Here is a 24,413-nt window from a genome sequence, read left to right as displayed (position 1 = left end):
CGGTGATCTGCTTGGAAAGCCAAAAAAGCGACGCAAACCTTTCCGTGCTAAATTTATAAAACTCATGCGTGAAGCAAGCCACCCATGTCCCGCAGCTTTTCCAGACAGCCTGGCCAATAATTAAATTCGGATTTTGGATGTATTCGTTGGAGCTGGACATTTGAGGACTTGCTCGATTCTTTCGGCCTGCTGCATTCTGGCTAGTTGTTTCTTAAACAGGTAGATAACTACGAGGCAGTCGACCAACTACACACACAGCCACAATGATACCCCTCCACAACAGCCGGCAGCAATTTCCATGGAAATATGGCGAATGAAAACGGCGGGGTTCACTACACAAAGCTACTCAAACAGGCGAATGACGCGCTGCCCAATACGTGGAGCTGCGCACCGCTCTTCCGGGCAGGGCCGCCACGCGTCGGACTTTTCCAATACAAGTATCTTTCAATTCTTTTATATTTTTTCTTTTATTGGATAGCAAATCCTTTTTCATTTCACATTCGACATCTCGGATACAAATGGAGATATGAGAGAAATTCAAGATTGTGGGTTACAGTAGACAAGTAGAAGTGAACAAAGACAAGAAGTCGAGGCTTGAGGAATTTCTTCGGATGGACAATGACAGATTAAAGATATTTCATTTTTCCAAGGCTATCTATTCTTCCTCAGGCTTAGACTCACTGGCTTGCGCTTCTTGCTCCTCTTGTTGTGCTGGAGCCTCCGACAAGTCGGTCCACAAAGTCAAGTTATCCCTCAACAATTGCATAATCAATGTGGAGTCCTTGTAAGAATCCTCGGACAAGGTTTCCAAGTCGGCAACAGCGTCGTCGAAGGCTTGCTTGGCCAAGTGGCAGGCTCTGTCTGGGGAGTTCAAGATTTCGTAGTAGAAAACAGAGAAGTTCAAGGCCAAACCCAATCTAATTGGGTGGGTTGGTGGCAACTCAGTGACAGCGACATCGGAAGCAGACTTGTATGCCTCCAAAGACAAGTCAGCTGCGTCCTTTCTTTTCTCGGAGATGGCAAACTCGGCCAAGTAACGGTGGTAGTCACCCTTCATCTTGTAGTAGAAGACCTTGGATTCACCGGTCTGGGCGGAGGTGATCAAGTGGTCGGTCAAGACAGACAAGATGTCTTCACAGATCTTGGTCAATTCAGCCTCAATCTTGGCGCGGTACTCTCTAATCAAGGAAACTTGTTGTTCGTTTCCCTTGACTTCCTCTTTTTGCTCGATGGAAGAAACAATTCTCCAAGAGGCACGGCGGGCACCGATGACGTTCTTGTAGGCTACCGACAACAAGTTACGCTCCTCGACGGACAATTCTTGTCCAGACGAGGCAACGGCTTTCATGTTCTCGACCATTTCCTCATAGCGCTCGGCTTGTTCGGCCAATTTGGCAAGGTAGACGGAGTCTTCACGGGAGGCAGGCATTTCTTTGGGGAGTTAGTATCGCAAAAGGGGCAGGGTGATAAGAGAACAGGTCCGAGTTGGGATCACGCGGGAATTGTTGCAATTGATCAGGTGAGCGTCAAAGAAGCAAGAAAAAAAGTCGACAATCCACGGAGTAGGTCGTGTCCAAAATGCGCGGGTGTCGCGGTGTACGGGTGTTGCGGGCTGTTGGCTTTGCAATCGAAACGCGGTCCACCCGCAGAATCACAATTCGAGAACAAAGGCTGTTGGAAAACGCGGATTGCAGAAACCCAGATTCACTTCATTCCGTCTGCTGGCGAGCCTTCAGCGATTGGCATATATGTGATTATCAAGTGGGACTGCATAGTATGGACAACGACGCGGAAGTGGCAAACCCAGAGGCGTGCGGCCGGCGCGCCAAGATTGCGATTGCTCACGAGCACGCCTAGTGTTCGGGGGCCAAGTAGGACAAAACGGCGCCGCCCAGACTTGGTTCGAATGAGGACGTTGAGCCCGCAATACAAATTCTTGGCCAGCATGTGATTTGTCCTTTCTGTCGCCAACTCTTTAGCCGCCAGCTTTGTGACTTGCGTCTGTTGTTTACCTTGGGGTGTGGCGTCTAATTGGGAGATTTGGGAAACAAGCGCCTGTCGACAGAATAAAAAAAATAAGAGAAGACGCCAGCCATGAATCAACCGTTGCAACACTCGGCATTCGGCCAGTTCCCATTGGAGGGGGCAATTGGTACATACTTGGTTTGTTGGTAAGGTGTAAAGGTTCGTTTTCAGATACCAAGACGGAAAAAGAGAAGGAGGATGCTACGATTGTAAGGGAGGCAGTTGAGTGAAGGGGGCTCGCCGGGCTGTGTGTGCAGGATGCGCCCGCCTAGTGGGGAGCCACCCGCGACATTAGTTTTTGAGTGGCGACATTTCTGTTTGGATAATTTGTTGCAAGCGTAGGCGCGCCCCACGCGTGAGCATGGACATTCAGCAGACACAGCCTCCAAGGTAAGTGGGGGCACGAGGCACTCTTCACTGTGGGGCATTTCATGTTTAAATCGGGAGGCAATTAAAAACGAAAAACAGGGCTTTCGAACAGCCGCGTGGTATGATTTCGGGCTTGCGCGCCACCTGGCCTTGAGGACACCTGGAAGTCTTCTTCCCCTCTTTTTGACCCGCCCGCGTCACGTGACAGGGCGGCCCGGTGGGTAACAATGGCCCTTCAAAAAGCAAATACTGCAATTTTCGGTTTCATGGCGATGATTGGTTTTCTTTGGGGCTGAGCGTATGCTCCGCTTTGGGTGTTCATTCAGTGGTGTGACGCATGGCACTGAATGTCTGGATGAAGAAAGCATACGTGAGAATGGACCGAGGTTTATGATCCGATTTGAGGCGGAAACACGAGCAGCATGAAATGACAGGTGTCATGCGATGACGTCTTCACGCCAATTTTAGTGCGATGCAAAAACTCAACAAAGGGGGGATTGTCTTGCCGCCTTCCCCCGGCGTTTCTTTGACACGGTACTTTTCTGCATTGCAATATTTGAATAGACGCATATTGCGGATATCGGGCTGGCAGGCTCCGAATCCGCCATTTCGCGTATGCGGCGTCTTGCATGGCCCCATAATATGAGCGAGACAATTACGAACTCTATTTTAGCGGAATGCAGAGAGTAGTTGGAAGCATTTTTTTGAGTTGATTTCTGGGTGGGGTCTTTAGGTGGGAGCGCCGAGACGGTGGGATGGGTGATACAGAGGAAGGTCCAGATTGGGGGTTTGAAACCACTCTGTTGTTCTCTGCCGTGGGCAGCGAAATTGCAATTTGGTATTTTGGAGACATCGACCCTCCAGGCCCCGACCTGGCTTGTTCAAGCGGCGACAATTCCAAAAGTAGCAGCTTGATAAATGAGAGTTTTCGATGCGAACAGGCTGGTCGGAAATTTGAGAAAGCTCAACAGAGGTGTAAAACATCTGCCGGAAAATGATCGTGGCTACAGAGCTGAGACACGGGGACTTGACGGGAACTGACGGGAAGTCACGGGCAGGTATATTTGGGGATCTCCAAGCGGTAATTGTAGGTCTCAAATTACAGGTTGCACCCGGCACCACACGTATATGAAGGCTTTGGGGGATACTGGGGGAGGGCAGATCCAAGGCTGGAGCTCGGAGGATTACGGAATCAATTCACCATGCCGCAACAACGGGGATTGGGTTTGGGAGTGGTTATCACATCACAGGTCTACGGGTCGTGGGTGTATGCTCCGAGTTCTTCAACTGGCATATATTGGCTCTTCGATGCGATTGGTGTCATCTTCGAAAACAGGGCTCAGCTCACAGACCCACAAGATTGGTCTCGGCTCACAGGTCTCAGCTCACGGGTCTCAGCTCACGGGGCTCAGATCATGCCATTTGCCCCGTCTCTTCCCTCCCATTCAACCTCTCCCACACACTCTCCGCAAGACCTAGTCAAGCTGCATGGTCTCCTCCAAGTGCAAGATGGCAGAGTTCAACTTCAGCGGCTGCACCTCCTTGACCACCAAGCCCAAGCCGTTCAAAGACGACATCAAGCCGGCCACGTCGCTGGCAACCACGAACTGCGAGTGCACCCACGAGGGCCGCGCAGAGTGGTCGCCGCCGGTCAACTGGACCACCTCCTTCGCGGCGTCGTTCAACAAAACGGTGGTGGCCTCTCTGGCCACCGCGGCGGCCGGCGAGCCGAACTTCAAGAGCGACTTCAACTTCAACGCACTGATGCCCAACGCCGGGAGCGGCACCTCCTTGCCCGGCAACGTCAACTTGGAGCTGTCAATGCCGTGTCTGCCCGTGGGGTTGGACGACACCAAGATCTTGCTGAAGGGCACGTGCTTGACCATCTGCACCGGCTTGGGGCGCGTCAAGTGCCGGTTGGCCAACTCGTTCAAGCCGAGCTTGCGGCGGACAATCTCCTTCTTGATGGCGCCAAGCTGCCCGACAATGTCGCCCTGCTCGTAGTCCACGGGGAACGAGTCGCACGTGTGCGACAACTTGAACGGGTACACGGAGAAGTCTCTGTCCACCATGGCAAGCAACTGCTTGGCGCTGTTCAACTTCAACGCGTGCGTCACGGCAAAGTCCCGGATGTAGAGGGTGGCACGTGCGTCGTCCACGTCCTGTAAGGTGACGAGGCCCTTCTCCTGGAACTCGCCCATGCCGCAGAACCGCAAGTCCACCGTGTACGCCTCGCCGGCCTCCACGACAAAGTCGTCCGTGGGGATGGCGCTGGACACGTTCGTGGCCGCAGACGCCTTGTGGTCGTGCACAATCAACTCGGACCCCGCGGCCTTTTTGAGGAGCTCTTCCTCCTGGTTGCTCTCGTCCCACACAACACCCTTAAAGTCTCGTTCGGCCACCACTCCCTCGGCCTGGCCGGCCAAGAACCGGCGCACGCGGCGCACCTTCGACCCAGGTACCACCACGCACCCAAAGGACGAGGCCACGCGGTCCACCACCCGTCTGATGGTGGCGCCGGACACGACGCTGCCAGCACCTTGCAACTCAGGCACCCAGGCGATTTTCTCCGGGTGCAAGGCAAGGCCCAAGAGCGCCACCACGGCCTTGGTGGCCACGTTGCATGCCACCACGGCGTCCGCCTTGCTGCCAAGGAGCGGGCCCTGTGGCCTCAACTCGTTGTCGATCATCACGCCCGGAGGGTAGATGACAAGTGTGTGCGACACCATGGCCGTGTACCCGTCGACCTGCGCGCCGAGGCTGATGGTGACGATGTCGCCGGCCTGGAATATGAGCGGCGCGGCCTTCTGGCCCATTTCGGGCGCCACGTTGGCCACGTATTCGTTGACGTCGATGGTCACCGGGTGGGAAATGCCCTTCTCCCGCACCTTCTCGGCGTTGGTGTAGCAGTTGCCGAGCAACTTGTACATCATGGAGTCGCCCAATATGCAGAGCTCTTCGGCCGTGTACGGCCGTTCGGTTTTGTGGAGGTGGTACGAGTCGTTGATGAGCTGGATGACATGTTTGAGCGTGGTCTGCGAGATTCTGCCTGCGGTTCTGTACTTGTCCACGACCAGCAGGTCGAGCTTGTTTCTCTCCTTGAGCAAGATGTCGGCGTCGTCCTGGTGGACTGCTAATTTGGCCACTTGCATGTCTGGAATGTCGTGGGTCGGGGGCTGAAGAGGGTGTGCTAGGCGAACAGAATTTTAGTACAGAAGAGCTCTGAGATGGGTCTGTGCTGTATGCAGGACCCGATGCCTTTTTTCGTGTCTCTGCGCATCGCAGCGACGGCCTCGGGCAGGACGATAACAAGCGGAAACACGCCTTTGCTTGGCCTGCCGCTAAACACAGAGCCGTGGCCATGATCTCGTGGGTCTTGCTCTGCTAAAATAAAGCTATATGGGGCAAAAAAGAACGACAACTGCAGGATTCGAACCTGCGCGGGCAAAGCCCAAAAGATTTCTAATCTTTCTCCTTAACCGCTCGGACAAGTTGCCTTTATGAGGGACTGGAAGAAGATGCAACATTATATAAAATAAACACTTTTATCAGTACTCTTCAAACCGTTAGATTCTTTCTTCACGATTGTTCACTGCCAGCTTCAAACCAGCTTTTCGATGAATTTGTGACTATTTTGGACATCTGAGTGGTCACTGCCAGGAGGTACGTGTTAAGGAGCTGTTGAAGAGTGGTTTTTTGACTTTTTATAGTTTTTCGTTGCCCGGCCCAGCCTCGAGCCAAGTGAGGGCGATGAAACGCTGGATTTGGAAACAATCATACAAACGATAATGGCTTAAAGGTTTTTTATATATAAGATTCATATATTTTGCTCCTTCAATCAGATGATCTACAAAAAAAATGGTTGGTGTGAAAGGATCTCACCGCCATCCATCTATTCAATCACGGCTCATGTGCCCCATTCAAGATAACGAAGTTAGGGAGTCAGGATTCAAATTCAGGTTGTGTATATACTCTTACCCTAATAGTGGGTTTACTACTGTATTTTAATTGGCCGCTAATGCTTCGCTTGCTTATACTTCAACGTTATCGTCAATTGTCACATAAGTTTAATAAAAAAGCCGGTCGTATTATATCATTTCAAAATAGAAGATAGAAAACAACTCTGTAACCATAATTCAAGGTTTTCAGACCATAATTTTTATGTTATGCTCTATACTATTTTTAGCTAATGTTAGAAGACATGAATAAAACAGACCTCTTATTTACTTAGTAAAGTTAGTTCAGGCGGTGCTATAGCGATCAGAAGCTAACCCACCTCTTCCCTTAGTGTGAGATTGCGCGCTTCTGGTGGCAAAACATCGGCTTTCAAGCCCCCATGCACTCAAGGTAGATCATATTTCCTTTAGATAAATCCTTTGAGAATCCAAGAAACCTTTATTGGTTTGTTAAAGTCGTCCGCAGGGTTTATTTGCTCAGGGACCAGGAGGCAAAGACAAATGTACGTCTTTCCACCTTGTCAAATGAACTATGGTCACGGGCCGTTAGAAAAATATACTATGGGAAGATGACATTTAGCTGAATTTATTCAAGTGGTTGACATTAATTATGGGCAGAAGTATTTCCTCTTTGGGAGTTTTCGTGAATTGGTGCTCGCCTTCTCACCTGAGCCAATGTTGCAATCTATCATAGGAGTTTTTCGATAGTGGTGGGGCTTTACAGCCCTCTAATGACACCCTATAATATGTGACTTTCGTCGAAGTGGGCAGCGGTATCTTCCAATACATATGCTTCTTTGAAAAACAAAAACATGTCTCTAGATGAGTCCTATTACGAGAAGACTCTGACAACGGAAAAGTCACAAATATCTTTGTTTACCATCTCCACAACACATTCAAAACGTCAAATTCCGACATTAAGAGCCTCATCTACCAAAAGTATGAGATTGAGTGGAATTTTGACACCAATAGACCTTTTTTGAAGTTTTTCAAGAAACATCCCATAATAATCAGTGCTTTGATTATTTAGTTCGTCACGATGTTATAGTCAGAAGACCAAGGATAAGTGATATTGCAAAGAGAAGTCTCTACTCCCTTTAATAAAGCGACTACATGAAACTTATTCTATCAAGCTGTATTGTTCAATTAGTGAACAGAGAAAGAGATACTCAAAGGAAACATAAGCCCCTCCCACACACACTAAACTCAATATTAGAAGCTGACCGAAAGCTTTGAACAAACCAATACTGAGTTTTCAGTGTGATTTCTTGTCTGACTTTCCAAGCAAAGTATCATACTGTGGTGTAAATTCCTACGTTTCTTTATGTGCTGGCAAAACTTCTCTTGAAAGAGATGAAATTAGCTCTTTTGATTTCTTCTGAAACCACATCCGACATTTTCACATAAATGACGATTGCTTCTGATGAATACATTAGGTGAGGAGGACATGTTGACTTCGTGGCGTGGCTACTCGCAATAGGCTTGTCATGGATCAGAACAAATTGCAATATTTTTCTTTCCAAGACTGATTTCTCCAAACAGCCCTTTGCAGTCTTTTCGTACGGTTATATTGCCATGAATAGTCCAGCCTAGACAAGATCGACTATTTTGCCTCAAATATCCCAAAGAAACTCTAGTGCAGCTGGATGTTGCCTTAGAATTCTGGTTAGTTTGATTCAGCCAATCTTAATATACATGTATTGTGTGGAATCACAGGGACGGTTTGGAACTGAAGCAAACTGTTGTCAACGGCTCTGGCGAGCTCTTGATTGCAAGAATGAAGAGAATGCATGTTTTCTCAATCAATTCAAGAAGCATTTATCTCGTGGAATCGAAGGAACAGAAGGCTTTACTTGAAAAACCCCTGTTCGCATGAACCCAAAGCTCCGGCTCATCTTTCTTTCTTCATTTTTGCGTCAAAGCTAATATAAAGCAAGCTTTTTACGGAATAGATATCCACCTTAGTTGAAAAAGCCAGTTTGAGGGCTGTACCACAGTTAAACCATGGCTCTCTCAATACCTGTGATGAAAGGACATAGTCAAAAATGATGTATAGAAGAAGATGTGCCAAAACCGTTTCTGGCGCATGATTCAATACGGACACAGTATTTGCCAAAGCATACCGGCTTGAGAACTGGATATTGTTGGGTCTACTGAAGGGCCAAGATGAGTTTGGGAAATGCGCTTTGATGCCGATGTTTCTTCTTCTTCTCTCTCCTCGTAAGAATAGCTAAAAATACACGATTCTCACGGATTTTGCCTCATTCGAGGCATGATGCTAGTATGTTGATGGAATAGATCACCGGGCAGACTCGGCGGGCGGCGAAGTATGAGATATAAGAAAAAGATGCTGACTCAGGCTGTTCGATAGACCCTTGAAGTCTGAGCTTTGTTCGTGATTCCACTACCAGCCCGAATCAATTACAAGCCATGCAAACATCTGCTTGCATGGACACCCAAAAAAAAAGAAAAAAACCAGCGAGGTTATGACATAGCAATGACCAACTGACAGGTTGCCCGTCGATCGAGCCGCCAGTCGCACCGTGAGCGCCCAGAAACAGGTTTCTCGAAGTAGCCCCGTCAGTGGACCGCGTAGGAACACTGACTGGAAGCGAATTAGTGACATGAGGGAGCCTGGGCCCGAGGCACGGATGCTCAGTTGACCAAGCTCACGATGTCATGGAGCAAGTGCTTGTTTTCCAAAAGCACCGTGGCAGCGCGAGTGATTGCGTTTCGCCTCACGGTATCGTACGCCACGGACAACACCGCCTGGTTGACCTTCAACTCCGCCTTGTACCGCTTCTCTTGCTCCTCGTAAGTGACGATGTACTCGGGCGCAAGCCCGAGGTTCTTGCCGAAATAGGCGTAGACCTCGTTTTTGGCAAACTTGTTGGGGAACACGGCCTTGCCCGCCACCAAGGGAAACACGGGGGCGGGCTTGCCGGCGCCGCCGGGCGCGGCCTTGTCCTGCTTGACCTCGGAGATGGAGCGGTCGGTCTGAAGACGCTTGCGGCCGTATTTCTCCACCAAGCGTTTGTTGGAGAGCGCGGACATGGCGGCGCGTAGACCGGCCTCCTTGAGGCTCGGGGCCTCGCCCGCGCCCATGAACTCGCCCTCCATGAGGCAGTGCACCTTGAACGGCGTGCTGACGCCGTTGCCGTTGGTGATGACCTTGTACACCGGGTGCAGGGACGCGGTGCCGATCATGGAGTAGAGCTCGGTCTTGGCCTCCTTGTCGACCGCGCAGATGCTGTTCATTTCCCTCAGGGCCACGGCGATCTTGTGCGCGTAGAGCAACGCGAGCCACCGCTGCACCTCCTGGAGGTCGTACGTTCTCTCCGTGGCAAGCCCCCCGACGTAGGCCTCGAAGACGTCGGCAAACACCTTCTGGCGCCCCGTCTTCAACGCGTCCTCGTCGATGTTGCAGCGCAACTTCTTGTCGAAGCCGTAGGCCACGGCAAACTCGCCGAGCACCTTGTTGCTGACGAGCTGCGAGCGGATCTGCGAGAGCTGGCCCTCGTTGGCCGCGGGGAACCGCTCGTAGAGGATGTACGTCACGAGGGTGTTGAGCACCGAGTCGCCCAAGAACTCCAAGCGCTCGTTGTGGCTGGCCACGATCTCCTGCTCGTTGAGGTACGTCTTGTTGGCGCACGTGGACTTGTGCTGGAACACGCGCAGGCGCAACGCCGGCCCGCGGATCGCCGGGAGCGCCGGCAAGCCCTCCACCGCGGGCTCCGCGTCGTCCGGCGGCGGCTTTTCGGGCGCCTGCGGGGCGCGTGGAGCCGGTGTGCCCGCGGCTGCCGCCGGCGTGTCCACGCGCACGTCGTCGCACAAAATGCGGTCGAACACGGCCAACTGGCCCGCCGCGTGCAACGTCTTGAGCTTGGCCACGAGCCGCACGAGCCGGTTGTCGCGGGCCTCCTGCTGCGTGAACCGGTCCACGGCCGCAGCGCTCTCGTAGGCGGCAAGCTGCGCCAGAGTGGGCGCCTCGGACACGATCGTGCGGATGTTTTTCTGGAGCAGCCGCGCGCAGTGCTCGAGCTTGTTGATTTCCGTGTAGCCGAAGCCGGCCACGTTGCCCATGCGGGCCGAGTCCAGCAAGCTGGCCGAGGGCGCCTTGCGCTTGGTGTCTGAGGGGCGGGCGTCCACGTGCGGGTCGTGCGCCGCGCGTTTCAACTGGGAGATGAAGTCGCCGAGTCCGTCGTTGGCCATGGGTGTCTGCGCGAGGGGCCTGGTGGGGGTGTGGCGCTTGGTGAGAAGAAGACTGGGTCCTAGACGGGGCCGTTCATCGCGCTTGGGGCCACGGGCCGGCGCCGCGGGGCGGGGGGTACGGGTGTGCCGGCCGGCTGCAAAATGTCGGCTGGCGGCGAGGTGCCGGGCGCCCGGGGCGGCGGGGAGCGGCGGCATTGGCGGGGCGGCGGCGTGGGCGTGGGATCTTGGGAATGGGCAAAAAAAAACGGGGGTTTTGCGGCGGCGTTCTGTGGTTGCACAGACTAGCATTGTGCCTTGCCTGCGCTGCCAGTGATTAATACAGGGCAGGGTGCGGCCCCGGTGCGGCCTGGCTGCGGCCTGGCTACGGCCTGGCTACGGCTGCACCAAGTGGTGGGAGGGTCTGCCGCCCTGCGCCCTGCCTGGTATTTCTGGGGCGGGGTTCCTGGTGGCGGGCCCTGGATCTGTGGCTCTTGTTGTTTTTTTTTTTTGGATCGGGGCTGGCGCTGATTTTTGACGGGGGTCGCTGGTTCCCAGTTCTGCGGGAACCTGCCGTATGTGCGCGCAACTGGAGATGTGAGGTGAGACCTGGGGAGGGTGGTTGGCAGGGGGAGTATCGGTTTGGTGCAGCAGGCGGCAAGAAAAGGCGGGGTTTCATTGAATGAGATTGGACAGAGTAAGATCAGCTTTTTGTGGGGTAGGAACTAGATGGAACGGGAATATTTAAATAGGAACGGTGATGATGGAGAGGGTTTATGAGATTCGGCACTGATATATAGAACGGCCATTAATTAAACAGAAACTGTGATGAAGGGTTTACAAAAACCGGCACTGATAAATAAAAAGTGGTTTTATTAACGAAGGGCAGGCAACAATGAAAACGATCGGCCATTAATTGAGTGTGAGCCGTAACCATAATTACGGCAAAAGCCGGCATAAATAAAAAGCGGGTTTTAATTGAGATCGGGAAGAGTAAGATCAGCTGTTTGTGGAGTAGGAACTAGATGGAACGGGAATATTTAAATAGGAACGGTGATGATGGAGAGGGCTTATGAGAACTGGAAAAGATACATAGAGTGGGAATATCTAAATAGAAACTGTGATGATGGAAAGGGTTTATGAAGACTGGCAATGATACATAGAACGTCCATTATTGAAGTAGGAACTGTGATGATAAAGAAGGGTTTTATAAGCACTGGCAGCGTTAAATAATATCCGGCAAAAGCCGGCACAAAGAAAAAGACGGCTCTTGATTGAGTTAGCTGTGAATAACAAGAAAAACGGGATTTTTTCAAGTGGGAACTGACAAGATATAACTGCCATTACTTAATTAGGGACCGTGATGATAAAAAGGGCTTAAAAACCGGCACTGGTAAAAAGAACGGCCAGTATTTTATAAGGAACTGTGATGATAAAGAAGGTTTAATAAACTCGGCACTGATATATAGAACGGCCTTGATTGAGCAGGGTCTGTGATGATCGAGAAGGGCTTTATAGAATCCGGGACTATTGAATAGAACGGCCTTTCATTAAGTAAGAACTCTGATGAATAAGAAGGGATTTATTGAACCCTGCATTGATATATAAAGGGTGGCTTAATCAACGAAGAGCAGGTAAATGAAAGAAAACGTCCCTAAATAAGTGTAAGCGGAAATAGTAAGTATAAACGGGTTTGGTCATGTAGGAGCCGGCAATGCTAAATAGAACGGAACCGTAATGCCAAAGAAGGGTTTATAAGCACCGACAATGCTAACAGCCATTGATGGAGCAGAAACGATGATAATAGAGAAGGGTTTTAGAAAAACCGGCAATGATAGATGATGTTGGTAATTAGCTAGCCAAAAGCCGGCAGCAATAAAGAATGGTCTTGAATAATCAAGGGCCGGCAATAATAAATAGAAACAATTTTGATTGGTCATGAGCTGAAAATGCTAAAAATGACCATCTTTTCTATAAGAGCCGCGTTTTGATTAATTGAGAGATGGCAATGTTAAAAAATTTCAATCTGAGTTTCGTCTTTCTCTGGGTACATTTTCGAGTTTCGTCTTCCAGATCTTATTTTAAACCCAGGATGTCTTCTCTCGTATTAGAAAGGTACCCGGTAACTTTATTTCTTAGTGTCTCATTTGAAATTTCATATCATGTTACTTCTCAAAATGAGCTTGAGATAACTGACTAATGTCTGTACTTTCTTGTTGTGTACGTCCTTGCTTGTTTAATTACCTTAATGAACACCTGAATAATAAATATTTAAATGAATAACTAAATAAATTTCAATGATTTACTTTACTTCATTTACTCACGGCCATTATATAGACCTACCAGCACTACAACATTAAATAGATGGCGTGATATTGACCACATTAGGTAGACTCGGGCCTTATCTGCGCCGCTAGCGGGAGACTTGTTGAGATTTCAAAAGCCGTCTCGAATGTTAAAGAACTTTTTCCGTGTTTTCGTGTCACTTATAATCTAGAATATTGACGATCATCTTCAGCCTAAAAGGGTTTCTGAATTAGACCGCAGGCCCCGAACTAAAACTCTTGACGGGGTCTTTTTCTGTGCGCTTCTCGCTTTGCTGCGATTCTCGAATTTTCTATAAAGCAAATCCGCGATACTTCCGCGTAGAGGTGCGAACTTTCGGCTTTATCGTCTTTTCGTTAGAAGAGTTTATGTATTTACGGGTTCTGTGAATTGCCATCAAACTAAAGCTACGGTTTTATACTGCGATGGTTTAGTACGAGCTGTGGCAGTAACGATTTATTCTGATTAATTTAGAACTGGCAATGCTACATAGAAACAGTTCGTAGTTAGCCAAGAGAAGGCCATACTTTATATTAGCGGCCATTGCGGGAAATATAAACAAAAGACGGCTTCGACCAAGAACAGCAATAAATGATAACGGTAATTGGTGACAAAAAGCGCTCAGTTCTACATAATAAGGTTACTGAGTAAACAAGAGCAATGATGAAGAGAAATTTTGATTAACCAGAACCCGCATTGCCAAATAAAGGGTCTTTAGTAAACCTGAAGCTGAAGCTGGAATCCCACATAGATAGGTCATTGATTAATCAAGATCAGACCGGAATAAACAAAAAGGTTAATGATTGAAGATTGTGTTTCCGTATTGATTCGGATCTGAATCCAAGAGATCCCTTGGCCGTTATCATCCCGGCTCTGCATCAAAGAATTAGAGTCAACAATAATTTGAGCAGTTTTGTTTAACTATGTCGAGTTCAAAAATAGACCCAGCGATCACCTGTCTTTCAACATTTTTCCAGATGTATACTACGCACAGAAAATACAGCTTTACCTAGAGCACAACTTTGTCGTATTGTCGTGCACAAAAAGTCTCTTCTCGCGACCATTTAGCCAGGTCTCTGCATAAATCTGCTACATCTAAATACACAAACAGAGCGCTCTTTGGTGACTGGATGAAACTACCGCTATTTCGAGGTCGAGAATTGTCGCGTCTATCGTTTCCTTCGTCCAGCTTGAACCATCAATTACGTTAAAAATGGAGCATGGAAGCTTACTGCTCCGATGGACGCGACACGATAACGTTTTGTGGTATTTCTAGATATAAATAAAAATGTAAATCCTAAATTGGCTCGAGAATTGAAAAGGGGCGCTGTTTGCTTACTAAACTCGTTTGTTAGACTATCAACTCATTCTGGTTTGTAGCACATGTGGAATTCTCACCACAATACTCCATCAAATCTGGAATACCTATAAATTTAAATTGAAAACATTGCAAAGACACATCCTCAAGTCTGTCTATGATGCAAACTACGTTGTACCCGGCTGGTGAAAACATATTACCAGATTGCTAGAGCAGACCCTTGTAATACCATTGAAAGAAATTGTGGAAATTTTGTCCTCCAAGTTGATCATACAAAACCAAATGAGCAGTGTTACAGTCGGCCACATAAATGGATTTCTCGCAGACTTAGCTTATAGGGCAGACGAGAAGGTACTCTCATCGCACAAAATCCCGATCATCAGGGAATTCTATGTTTGGGAATGCCTCACCTGAAGTACGCCGTGCAATATTCAACTGTGTCTATAGTTCCCAAACGCTTATTAGACACAATCAACCTCTGGTATCAGAAGACGCTTTTGTTTCAATAGGGATGTAAAATTCTGGGCATTTCAACCTTTGCGTTCGAGCAACAATAGAAGAATAACGATTGATCTGCTTTGGTAGACTTCATTAAATTTCATAATGCGTATGTGAGCATGTATTAAAAAGTTCATGTGGGGCCTACATTCCTGGAGCAAGGTGTAAATTTGAGCGCAAACAAAAACCCTAAATTGACACAAAAATTAGGATACCTTGGAGACAATTTTTTTTTCTGTTTGAACTTTTTATAGTTTTTGAAATTTTATTTCGAAGCATTCTGCTAGCTGAAAACCATTGTGAAATTTATAGGTTTTCAGATATGCTGACCACAAAATGGCATGCCAAAGAAAGATTGAGCATACTAAAAAGAGATCGAACATGCTAAAAAAGATCGAGTATGCTATAATAGAGATTAAGCATACTAAAAAGAGATCGAGCATACCAAGAAGAGATCGAGCATACCAAAAAGAGATCGGGCATACTCAAAGAGGTGCGAAGAATTCCGTGATAAAAGTTTATAAATACCCTGTAAGCCGGGGCTCATAAAGAAAATTGATTAATTTAGAAATATTTAGCTGAAATACGATTCATTTTATTAAAAAAATTATGGTTTTCAGAAGCTTGACAGACATTACCGTTGCGAGGAGATATGTTGTCGGGTGGAACAAATTTACGAATGTCTCAAAACATTTTTGGACACTGCTGTATTTACGAATAGTATTATCTGCTAGCTCCCGAGAGTATAAGTTTTTAGGTCTGTCATTTAACAAACTTGCTTGGTTATAAAAAGACGATTTTTTCCCCAATTCCTCATGTCTTTCCAACTACATTAATAGTTTCAGAACCAATCATGGGATTAAGAAAAATAAGCATTTGCGCTAAGAAGAATTCTTTTTTGCGTAACAACAAGCAAATTTCTCACTCAAAAGGAGGTACCTGTGTTGAGTGGAAAGAAGAGCAAAAGAGAAACACTAATACTACTACCGCCTCAGACAGAAGAATTTCAGAAGGACTTAAGAACAAAATCAGGGAAGAGACTTTGTTGAGCAATAAGATCGGCATCCAGGGCCAATGTGAAGAAAGCCCAAAAGCAGCTCTCAAATATCCAGGGAAACATGGCTCACGGAAAAGACTCTCTGGTATGCTCAAGCATGGTGTTTTGGGTTTCATTTCGGGGTTATCCAGGCTGGAACACAGACGCCAAATTGTCTTTGACGAGAAGTACGACTTGAATTGGCAACTAGGCTACATCCCTGAAATTGACCTTAACTGTCTTTCTGCCCCTCACCTGGGAGCCGATGACACCGGCGCTTCAAAAGCCTTGCGCAGTAAGCATATCACGTACTCAAAACGCATGCCATATCCATCTTCCAAGATGTGTTCCAGCGGTGATAGTGTTGAAAGTGATTTTGAATTGAGATATCCAGGATATTCCGCAAGCACGGCTGAGGACGAATCCATAATGGAGAAGTTCAAAGGCATCAGAGTTGTTTATCTCGGCGACGAGGCACATCTCGCAATACTCAACACCGGGCCCGACTCTTCTTCTGAAGAGCAGAAAAAAGGGGCCTACTTGAAAAAAACAGAGAAAGAAGTGCCCTCCAAAGTTGCAGCCGCAATTCGCCCTACAATTAGCGAAGTTGGCAAAGAGCACGAAAAGTATCTTGCAAGAGTACAAGAATTGAAAACTTTAGGAATGTTGTCTTCTTGCTCTCAAGAACCATCGGCGCCACCAAAATTGGACCAAAGTGAGCCTATTTTGAGACCATTTCGCTTGCTGAAAGGGATTTCGTCTCCAAAGACCAGCCAAAATACAAATGCACAGGGACAAGCGCAAATCCTTCCAGAAGCTCTTGAAGCAACCGCGTCTCATTCACCTCTAATTCAGGCTGGATTGAGGGAGCTCAAGCTAGTGAGGAGACGCGGGAATCATGTCTCAATTCCAGTTTGGCTGAACTTGATGAGAAATCGGCAAATATACCCCGAAACTTGTCGGCCCAAATCCAGCGGGCAAGGTCGCTGTGTATCAGTTCAGGCCCGTTGATTGGGTGCTAATTCGACACGGGTTATCATCTGAGTAAAACACTTATATTAAGTCAAAAGGTTTCTTGGCCTATCGAATATGACAGAAGAAAACAGCTTATCGCACCAGACCTCTAGATTCTCAACAGAAAAAAGAAAAACAACAAAAAATAACAGTAGATTCATGAATAAACATCTTCAAAAGATTGGAAAACAGGGTAGCTTTTGTCGCGTTTCAACTCCTTGCACCTCTTTGATCTTAGAATTGACAAGAGTCGTGAAGGGCGAAAAGAAACGTGGGACATATCATTCCTTTCTGATATTTCTCAACGCTCTCAACTATACTCTAAATCTCGTACACAATATCTTGTAGTTTCTTATATCATTCGACCAGTCGTCAGACAAAACGTAGCCAACAAGCAAATCTACTTTAGTGATGTATGTCGAAGATTTGCTGAGTATCAAAAGCAATGAATAAGTGAGTCTAAAAAAGATCAAAAAACCTGTTTTCAGGGCCTGGCTTCTGTGGCTTACACTAACCTGATAATACCTAAAGCGGTGTTTCGACTTGAGACTTGACAGGGTGAAGCGGACACATACTTGCTTCGCCATAAGCAGAATAGGTGGAACTATGCAAAGTTTTGTTTTTGGCATGCTGCAACGCGATAATCTTGGAAAAGGTGTTTTTAAGAAAGGTCTGCTTTGAAGAACCAATGATGTCTGTTTTGCGCGATGTCTTGAGTCCAATCACCATTAACTAAAACCATCAAAAAGAATAAACACAAAAAAGGCCAAGGTACGTTCCGAATGGCAAAGATTCTGAAATATGCTTCTGAACATGTATGAAAATTGTCTTTGAATCCTTTCATCTTTCCTGGCTTGTATGAAAGTGTAAGCCGAAGTTAGCACAATATATCTTTAATGAGCGTTAGTAGGGAAAAGAGTACAGCACAACCCAAGAACGCCTATGTTCTTGGATTGTCAGCTTGAAAGCATCATGAAATTTGGCTGCAAGGAATCGCACAAAGGCTTGAGCATTATTCTCAATTACAGGTAGATTGAATCTAATTGTAGTCCCAGAGTCTGAGTGAGCATTAAGCTTCCTAGCCATGACTGAGCAATGGAACAAACCATCACATAAATTGCTGTACAGAAAATCATCAAAAGACTAGGCCAGCCTCCTTTAAGCTCTTGAAACAAACATTTGCCCTTTTGCCAGGTACGACACGACGTCAGGTGGCATACATCTCACCATCCTACCACAGAAGCTTTGCACACACATCTTACTCTTGGAAGTAGTCACAGTATTTTCATTCTCACTGAAAATAGCCATCATTAGGTGTTTCTTGGGAACACGCTTCTCTCGTAGTGGCTTCCTCACACGAAAAATTTTGCACCCATTCATCACCAGCATATAGAGCACAGTTGCACACTAAACAAGAATTAACCCAACTGGATCTTTTATTTCAAACACGGTTCATTCTCTGGCCTGCTTCCGACTTCTTCCAGAGGCAGATCGAGGCATCGCACAGGGTATTAAGATTCATTGTCGTTCGCAGTCTCAGAGCTTAAACTATATGAACTCATTTATGTGTTTACCAATTATTTACGGACTATTTATTGCACACTACTATTAAAAGCATCCGACCAATGATTTGTTCTCCTGTACACCGAAAGTTAGCACGAGGTTTATTGATATTGTAGTAAGAGCTTAACATTGATGCCCAGTAAAACGCCGGAAAATTCCGGGCGAATCATTTTTCAGTTTCCCCGAAAAAAAAGCCTAGCATTTTTGGATATCATCCCGGATGCCACATTCGGGGTTTTGGCCATTGAGTACCAATTTATCGAGATGGCGAGGTTTATTGGCGCGGGCTTTAGATCTCAGCTTCGGCATTCGCGACCAGTGCTGTATTTCATAGGGCCTAACAGTGCTACATAGTGGAAGGAAAAGACAGACCAAACAGGAAAGCCATCACCAAAAAACAGGAAACCAAAAGTCACTACATACACAAACTCCAAAAAACAGGCAGCCCGGAAAGCAACCGGACATGTGTGCAGAGGAGCAAAGCTGCAGATGGCTTTCAATTCGTGCCCTTCCTCTACTCTCATACTAGTGAAGCGTGGTCGTGCTCGCGCCAATACTCACTTGCACCCAAAAAAAAAATCGTACCCATTTCTACAGGATCAGTTCTTTGGTCCCCCACATATCATCTCACATGCTCCTCCAACGGTTGACCTTGGCGTCCAACCGCCTCCCCCTTGGCGGGAGCCTTGCATCTCTACTTTTCAGAAGCCCCGTTTCGATGGCGCCAGCGCAGAATTTCTCCACCACGCGCCGGGCCTGTCAGCAGGAACAGCCCATAGAAACATATCCCGTGGACTTGGCCCGCAAAACCACCAAGCACGTGCTCTCACGGAAGACGTTTTTGGTGGACTACTACAAATATTTGAACGACAACAACGAAATCGTGTTGTATGCCCACCACAACAACTTGTTGAAGAACGACACGTTGAAGGTGCGGGCGGACCTCAAGAAGCTGGGCGCCAAGTTGACGTATGTGCGCAACAACTTGTACGGCGTATACTTGCGCTCGGAAAACGAGGCCGACCCGGCCTTGCACAAAAACACCTTGAAGAACAAGAAAAAAAACCACCCGTTGGAGCAGTTGCTCAACGGGCCCACCGCCGTGATCACCATCCCGCTGTGTGACCCTGCCGGCGTGGCGCTGGTGATGAAGGTGTTGAAGCAGGCGGGCGAGAAGCTCTTTTTGATCGGCGCACGCATCGAGACCGGCGTCTACAGCGCTGCGCAGGTGGAAGAGTTCAAGACGTTGCCTTCGAAAGACGAGTTGCGCGGCCAGTTGGCCGGCTTGTTGTCTGTTTTGGGTGGCGCGGGCTTGGTGCGCACCTTGGAGTCGGCTGGAACGGGGCTTTATTTGACCTTGGGCCAGCGGGAGAAGGATCTTGGCGGCGACGACGACGCCTCTCCATTGGACAACTGAGGCGCTTGTACATACTAGATACCAGGGGGTGCTCTGTGCCGCGGGGCGCTGCGGGAGATTTGGCTCTAGCTGGCATGTGTGCTTGGGCCGGAACAGGGCCGATTTGCACGCTGTGGCCGTGGTGCCGTGGCGCCGTGGACCGCTGATGGCCTGGCCGCCCACGCTCTGTAAATACATAGGGCCTTGGACCGACAGCCTTGGACTGAATACACATAAACACTTTTGTCGGGGGTTGTGTGCTCTTGTTTTGCGCTGCTGCGGTCTTCGTAGCTTCATAGTCGTGTGGGGCTGATGCAACGCAGGCGATTTAATTAGGAACCTGCGGGAAGAGATGAATACCCCGGTGCAATCCAGACTCAACCAGCTTTGGGACAGCAGGCACTATAGCTAATAGAGCTATAGATTCAGATGAGAGTGATTTCAGATATGAAAATCATAAAGTGCTTTGCTGCCAAAAGGCCTCGGATTAGAGACCGCAGTTTCAATTACAACTGGATTTCTGAAGCACAAGACCCAATTACCAGTCCATCGACGCTTTGGAATATAAGCGTGATAATTTCAGAAGACCATCAACCTTGCGATTTTAGCTCTATATTGAAGTAAGACCCATGATGTGCATTGTCCACATGAGTCTTTTGGAGAAATGTTGAGATCCACAGTAGCCCTAAGGGTACAGTTACTTTATTAAGACTTTATTCTCCATTTTAGGGTTCTTCCTCTTTTGAATTTTCTCCAATCTAACCATACACGTCTTCTGAAATTGTTCCTAAGAAACCAGCAGAGTAATAAGGTTGCAATTTAATGAAGCATCACTCAGCATTAGACTATTAAAGCATCATCCAATGAAGTACTACCTACAGAGCAACAGCCAGTAAGACGAGGCCGGTTAGGTATTTGCCAATCGGTCATCAGCTAATAAAGTCACAGACTAATAAACTTGCAAACTAATAAAGCATCGGTCAGACTGTTAAAGTATCAGCCAGTGAAGTAACACCCAACGAAGCAGCAGCTGATAAAGCCGCAGTTGATGAAGAAGGAGGCTAGTAAGGTAGGAGGCTGGTAAGGTAGGAGGCTAGTGAGGCAGGAGCTAGTAATATAGGCTTATTAAGTAGTTTACTAATATATCAGTTAGTGAAGTAGTAGCCTGTTAAAGAAACACCTGATAAAACAATGCCTGATAGAGCATCACCTAAAGCATCACCTAAAGCATCACCTAAAGCATCACCTAAAGCATCACCTAAAGCATCACCAAAAGCATCACCAAAAGCATCTACTCAAGCAGCCGCCGTAACAGACGAAAATAGCAGGGGTACCAAGCAACTACACATATAACAACTGGCTACTACAAAAGCCACACAGTGCACCAGAATCACCAACCACTCCAAAAGGCCGGCCCTGATCCAATACGCCGCCGGACCCGTACAGCGTCACGTGACAACCACAGTCGTGGGAAGGTCGACTCGGAAAAGAACCATCCATAGATAGCGTATTGCTCTTTCTTCCTGGCCGTCTGTATAGACCAGTGGTTCTTATTCCACCCCCACAAAACGGAGTTAAATTCCCGCTTACGGTCTAATCTAGTCGTCTAAGTCTAGCTTTCGTAATTATGTCATGTTTAACCAGAGTCAAACATGAATCAGAGTCAATCATAAGATAGAGTCAAACATATATAACGTCTTCATGAAATAGAGTCAAACGTCCAGAGTCAGTCGTAGAATAGAGTCAATCATGAACTATATGTGGCTATACGTATGTTCTGCAAAATTAACAAACTCATGGTCACTAAGAAAAAGAGGAAAAGGCAGAATAGGCGAAAAATAATAACCACATCTCGATGCATCTTTTTTTTAAAGAAGCATCATATTATAGGGTGTCACTGGAGAGATGTAAAGCCCACCACTAACGAGAAACCATAAAGAAAACCTATAGTAGATCGCAACATAAGCTCAGGTGAGAAGGCGAGCACCAATTCATGAAAACTCCCAAAGAGGAAAGACTTCTGCCATGTCGATCACTTAAATGAAATTAGCTAAATGACAATAAGCGAAACGTCGAACCTTGTATTGACTTAATCTCATGGGTATATATAATCTGCCCGGATGAGGCCTGGCAGACACTGTCTAGTCAGTGTACGCAGAGAGTTATTGCTCCGTCATCGTTCATAATACCGGTCGTTGAAAAATTGGAATAGTCTTTTTCTAAGCTTCGAGACAATGACATTCACTGGGGGTGAACGTCCATTGTAAGTTTTTGTAGAACATATCAGACTTTTTAAACAAAAAGTCGACCTATGATAGACCAGGGCCGAGCCTGATACTAGCTCGGCTATTGTTACGAATAATTCACCTTGTGATGTATCAACTTGAGTTTGAGCAATATGGTGAACCAGTCGTGTGTAGCCGTGAGTGTCGAGAGTAGAGCAGATTGTTGCGTACTTGTGCCGTCTCTACACTGGTGTATAGTTCTGGGGTCCTAGTCCCTTCGATCTGGAGTTTATGTAGTCAAAGACAACCAAGAGGCCGAAAGAAAGCAAGGGAACATGTCCCGGTCATCGCCAACAGGTTCCAGTATTACGAAAACATAACAATACCAGTATCAACACCAATACCAGTATCAACACCAATACCAGTATCAACACCAATACCAGTATCAATACCAATGCCAGTATCAATACCAACACCAGTGTCGAATCAATTAATACCAACACTGAATACCAACACTAATGAATAGCTAAACCAGGATAGACACCAACAAATACCAACACTAAAGACCAAAACTAATAAATACCAATACAAGTATCAATACCGATAAATACCAACACCAATAAAAACCAATACCAATAAATACCAATACCAGTACCAACACCAATATCAATACCATTACCAATTCAACACCATTATTGGTATTCAGTTGTAAAAGGTGAAATTCTTAGATTTTCCAAAGACTAGCTACTGCGAAAGCATTTGTCAAGGACGTTTTCATTAATCAAGAACGAAAGTCAGGGATCGAAGATGATCAGATAGCGCCGTAGTCTTAACCATAAACTATGCTGACTAGGGATGGGGCGACGCCTCATGTAAATGACAGGCCCAGCACCTTACGAGGTATCAAAGGTTTTGGGTTCTGGGAGGAGTATGGTCGCAAGGCTGAAACTTGAAGGAATTGACGGATGGGCACTTTCAGGAGTGGAGCCTGCGGCTTAATTTGACCCAACACGGGGAAAATCACCAGGGCCAGTATCAATACCAATACCAGAATCAACCCCAGTATCAACCCCAGTATCGACCCCAGTATCAACAGCAGCATCAAAAGCAGTATCAATACCAAAAAACACAACACCAATGAATGCCAAGCATACCAACACCAATAAATACCAACAATACCAAGACCTATAAATAACAACAGCAATCAAGACCAGCACGATTAAGTACCAATCAATAAATACAAAAACTACCAATATATAGTAGCACCAATAAACACCACACCAATAAATACCAATAATACCAACACCAATAAACACCAATATACACCAGCACCTATCATATCTACTCACCAGCATCAGTATCAACACCACTAATATTAACACCAATAAATACCAATAATACCAGCATCAATAAGCACCAACACCAACTCCAATAAACACCAATAACACCAGCATCAATAAGCACCAACACCAACTCCAATAAACACCAATAACACCACACCAATAAATACCAATGGATACCAATAAATACCAACACCAGTAAATACCAACACCAGTAAATACCAACACCAGGATCAATATCAACACCAGGATCAATATCAATAAACACCAGCACCACCGCCCAGTGCAGTTTTTAATATACACCAATAAATATCAGTATCACTAAGTACCAGTACCAGTATCAGCAACAGTATCAACACCAATAAATACGAACAAATACCAATAATACCACCACCAAAAATACCACCACCAATAAATACCAACACCAGTGTCAACACCAATGAACACCACACCAGTACCAACACCAATAAGTGCCAACACCAATAAACAGCACTACTACCGACGTTTATAAATACCAGTATACACCAGCCAGTAGATACCAGCACCAATAGTCACCAACACCAATAATGCCAACACCAATAATGCCAACACCAATAATGCCAACACCAATAATGCCAACACCAATAATACCAACACCAATCATACCAACACTAACCATCACCACCGCAGTACCCGTCCCAATATGCACCAATAAATAAACACCAATACCACTATCAATACCAACGCCAGTATCAAACCAATAAATATCAATCTCAATAAATACCACACCAGTATCAACACCAATAACACCAATAACACCAACACCAACTTCAACTCCAATAACCACCAATAACAGCACACCAATAAATACCAATAAATATCCACACCAATAAATACCAACAATACCAACACCCATCATGACCAATACCAGTATCAACGCCAACACCAATTAAAACCATTGAATAACCACACCTATAAATGCCAATAATACCAATAAATACCATCACCAATAAATACCATCACCAATAAATACCATCACCAATAAATACCATCACCTATAACTACCATCACCAATAAATGCCAATAATACCAATAAATACCATCACCAATAAATACCATCACCAATAAATACCATCACCAATAAATACCATCACCAATAACTACCATCACCAATAAATACC

At 46.6% G+C, this 24,413-nt stretch overlaps 7 protein-coding genes and 1 non-coding gene across 8 annotated transcripts; 2 read left to right on the top strand and 6 right to left on the bottom strand.

The window, feature by feature from the left end:
- Positions 1-655: 655 nt before the first annotated feature.
- On the bottom strand, positions 656-1,429 carry BMH1 (14-3-3 family protein; the record flags this gene model as incomplete). Its single annotated transcript, XM_018853938.1, has 1 exon — positions 656-1,429. The coding sequence occupies one exon, from the start codon at positions 1,427-1,429 to the stop codon at positions 656-658; it is 774 nt and encodes a 257-aa protein (XP_018712886.1).
- Positions 1,430-3,869: 2,440 nt separating this feature from the next.
- On the bottom strand, positions 3,870-5,546 carry ARX1 (putative hydrolase; the record flags this gene model as incomplete). Its single annotated transcript, XM_018858770.1, has 1 exon — positions 3,870-5,546. The coding sequence occupies one exon, from the start codon at positions 5,544-5,546 to the stop codon at positions 3,870-3,872; it is 1,677 nt and encodes a 558-aa protein (XP_018712885.1).
- A 263-nt stretch (positions 5,547-5,809) lies between these two features.
- METBIDRAFT_t98 lies at positions 5,810-5,891 on the bottom strand. The gene has a single exon. It is a non-coding gene; the product is annotated as a tRNA-Ser (tRNA).
- Positions 5,892-9,005: 3,114 nt separating this feature from the next.
- On the bottom strand, positions 9,006-10,433 carry DCR1 (ribonuclease III; the record flags this gene model as incomplete). Its single annotated transcript, XM_018857134.1, has 1 exon — positions 9,006-10,433. One exon carries the CDS (start codon positions 10,431-10,433, stop codon positions 9,006-9,008), a length of 1,428 nt encoding a protein of 475 aa, XP_018712884.1.
- A 5,099-nt stretch (positions 10,434-15,532) lies between these two features.
- METBIDRAFT_11228 (uncharacterized protein) lies at positions 15,533-16,726 on the top strand (the record flags this gene model as incomplete). Its single annotated transcript, XM_018853937.1, has 1 exon — positions 15,533-16,726. One exon carries the CDS (start codon positions 15,533-15,535, stop codon positions 16,724-16,726), a length of 1,194 nt encoding a protein of 397 aa, XP_018712883.1.
- A 1,823-nt stretch (positions 16,727-18,549) lies between these two features.
- Positions 18,550-18,899, bottom strand: METBIDRAFT_152767 (uncharacterized protein). The gene has a single exon (XM_018854579.1). It carries the CDS (start codon positions 18,814-18,816, stop codon positions 18,589-18,591), a length of 228 nt encoding a protein of 75 aa, XP_018712882.1. The 5' UTR covers positions 18,817-18,899; the 3' UTR covers positions 18,550-18,588.
- A 111-nt stretch (positions 18,900-19,010) lies between these two features.
- On the top strand, positions 19,011-19,709 carry METBIDRAFT_39023 (mitochondrial 54S ribosomal protein uL10m; the record flags this gene model as incomplete). The annotated part of the gene is made up of 1 exon (XM_018857081.1): positions 19,011-19,709. One exon carries the CDS (start codon positions 19,011-19,013, stop codon positions 19,707-19,709), a length of 699 nt encoding a protein of 232 aa, XP_018712881.1.
- Positions 19,710-23,758: 4,049 nt separating this feature from the next.
- Positions 23,759-24,148, bottom strand: METBIDRAFT_11226 (uncharacterized protein; the record flags this gene model as incomplete). The annotated part of the gene is made up of 1 exon (XM_018853936.1): positions 23,759-24,148. One exon carries the CDS (start codon positions 24,146-24,148, stop codon positions 23,759-23,761), a length of 390 nt encoding a protein of 129 aa, XP_018712880.1.
- Positions 24,149-24,413: the final 265 nt, after the last annotated feature.

Source organism: Metschnikowia bicuspidata, assembly GCF_001664035.1.
Source record: "Metschnikowia bicuspidata var. bicuspidata NRRL YB-4993 chromosome Unknown METBIscaffold_2, whole genome shotgun sequence".
Classification (NCBI taxonomy): domain Eukaryota; kingdom Fungi; phylum Ascomycota; class Pichiomycetes; order Serinales; family Metschnikowiaceae; genus Metschnikowia; species Metschnikowia bicuspidata.
The sequence above is the reverse complement of the archived record's forward strand: the minus strand, read 5'-3'. Positions and strand labels throughout refer to the sequence as shown.

Coding starts and splice junctions, on each gene's coding strand:
- METBIDRAFT_152767 (XM_018854579.1), bottom strand. CDS start 18,816: ATGAGAGTAGAGGAAGGGCACGAATTGAAAGCCATCTGCAGCTTTGCT.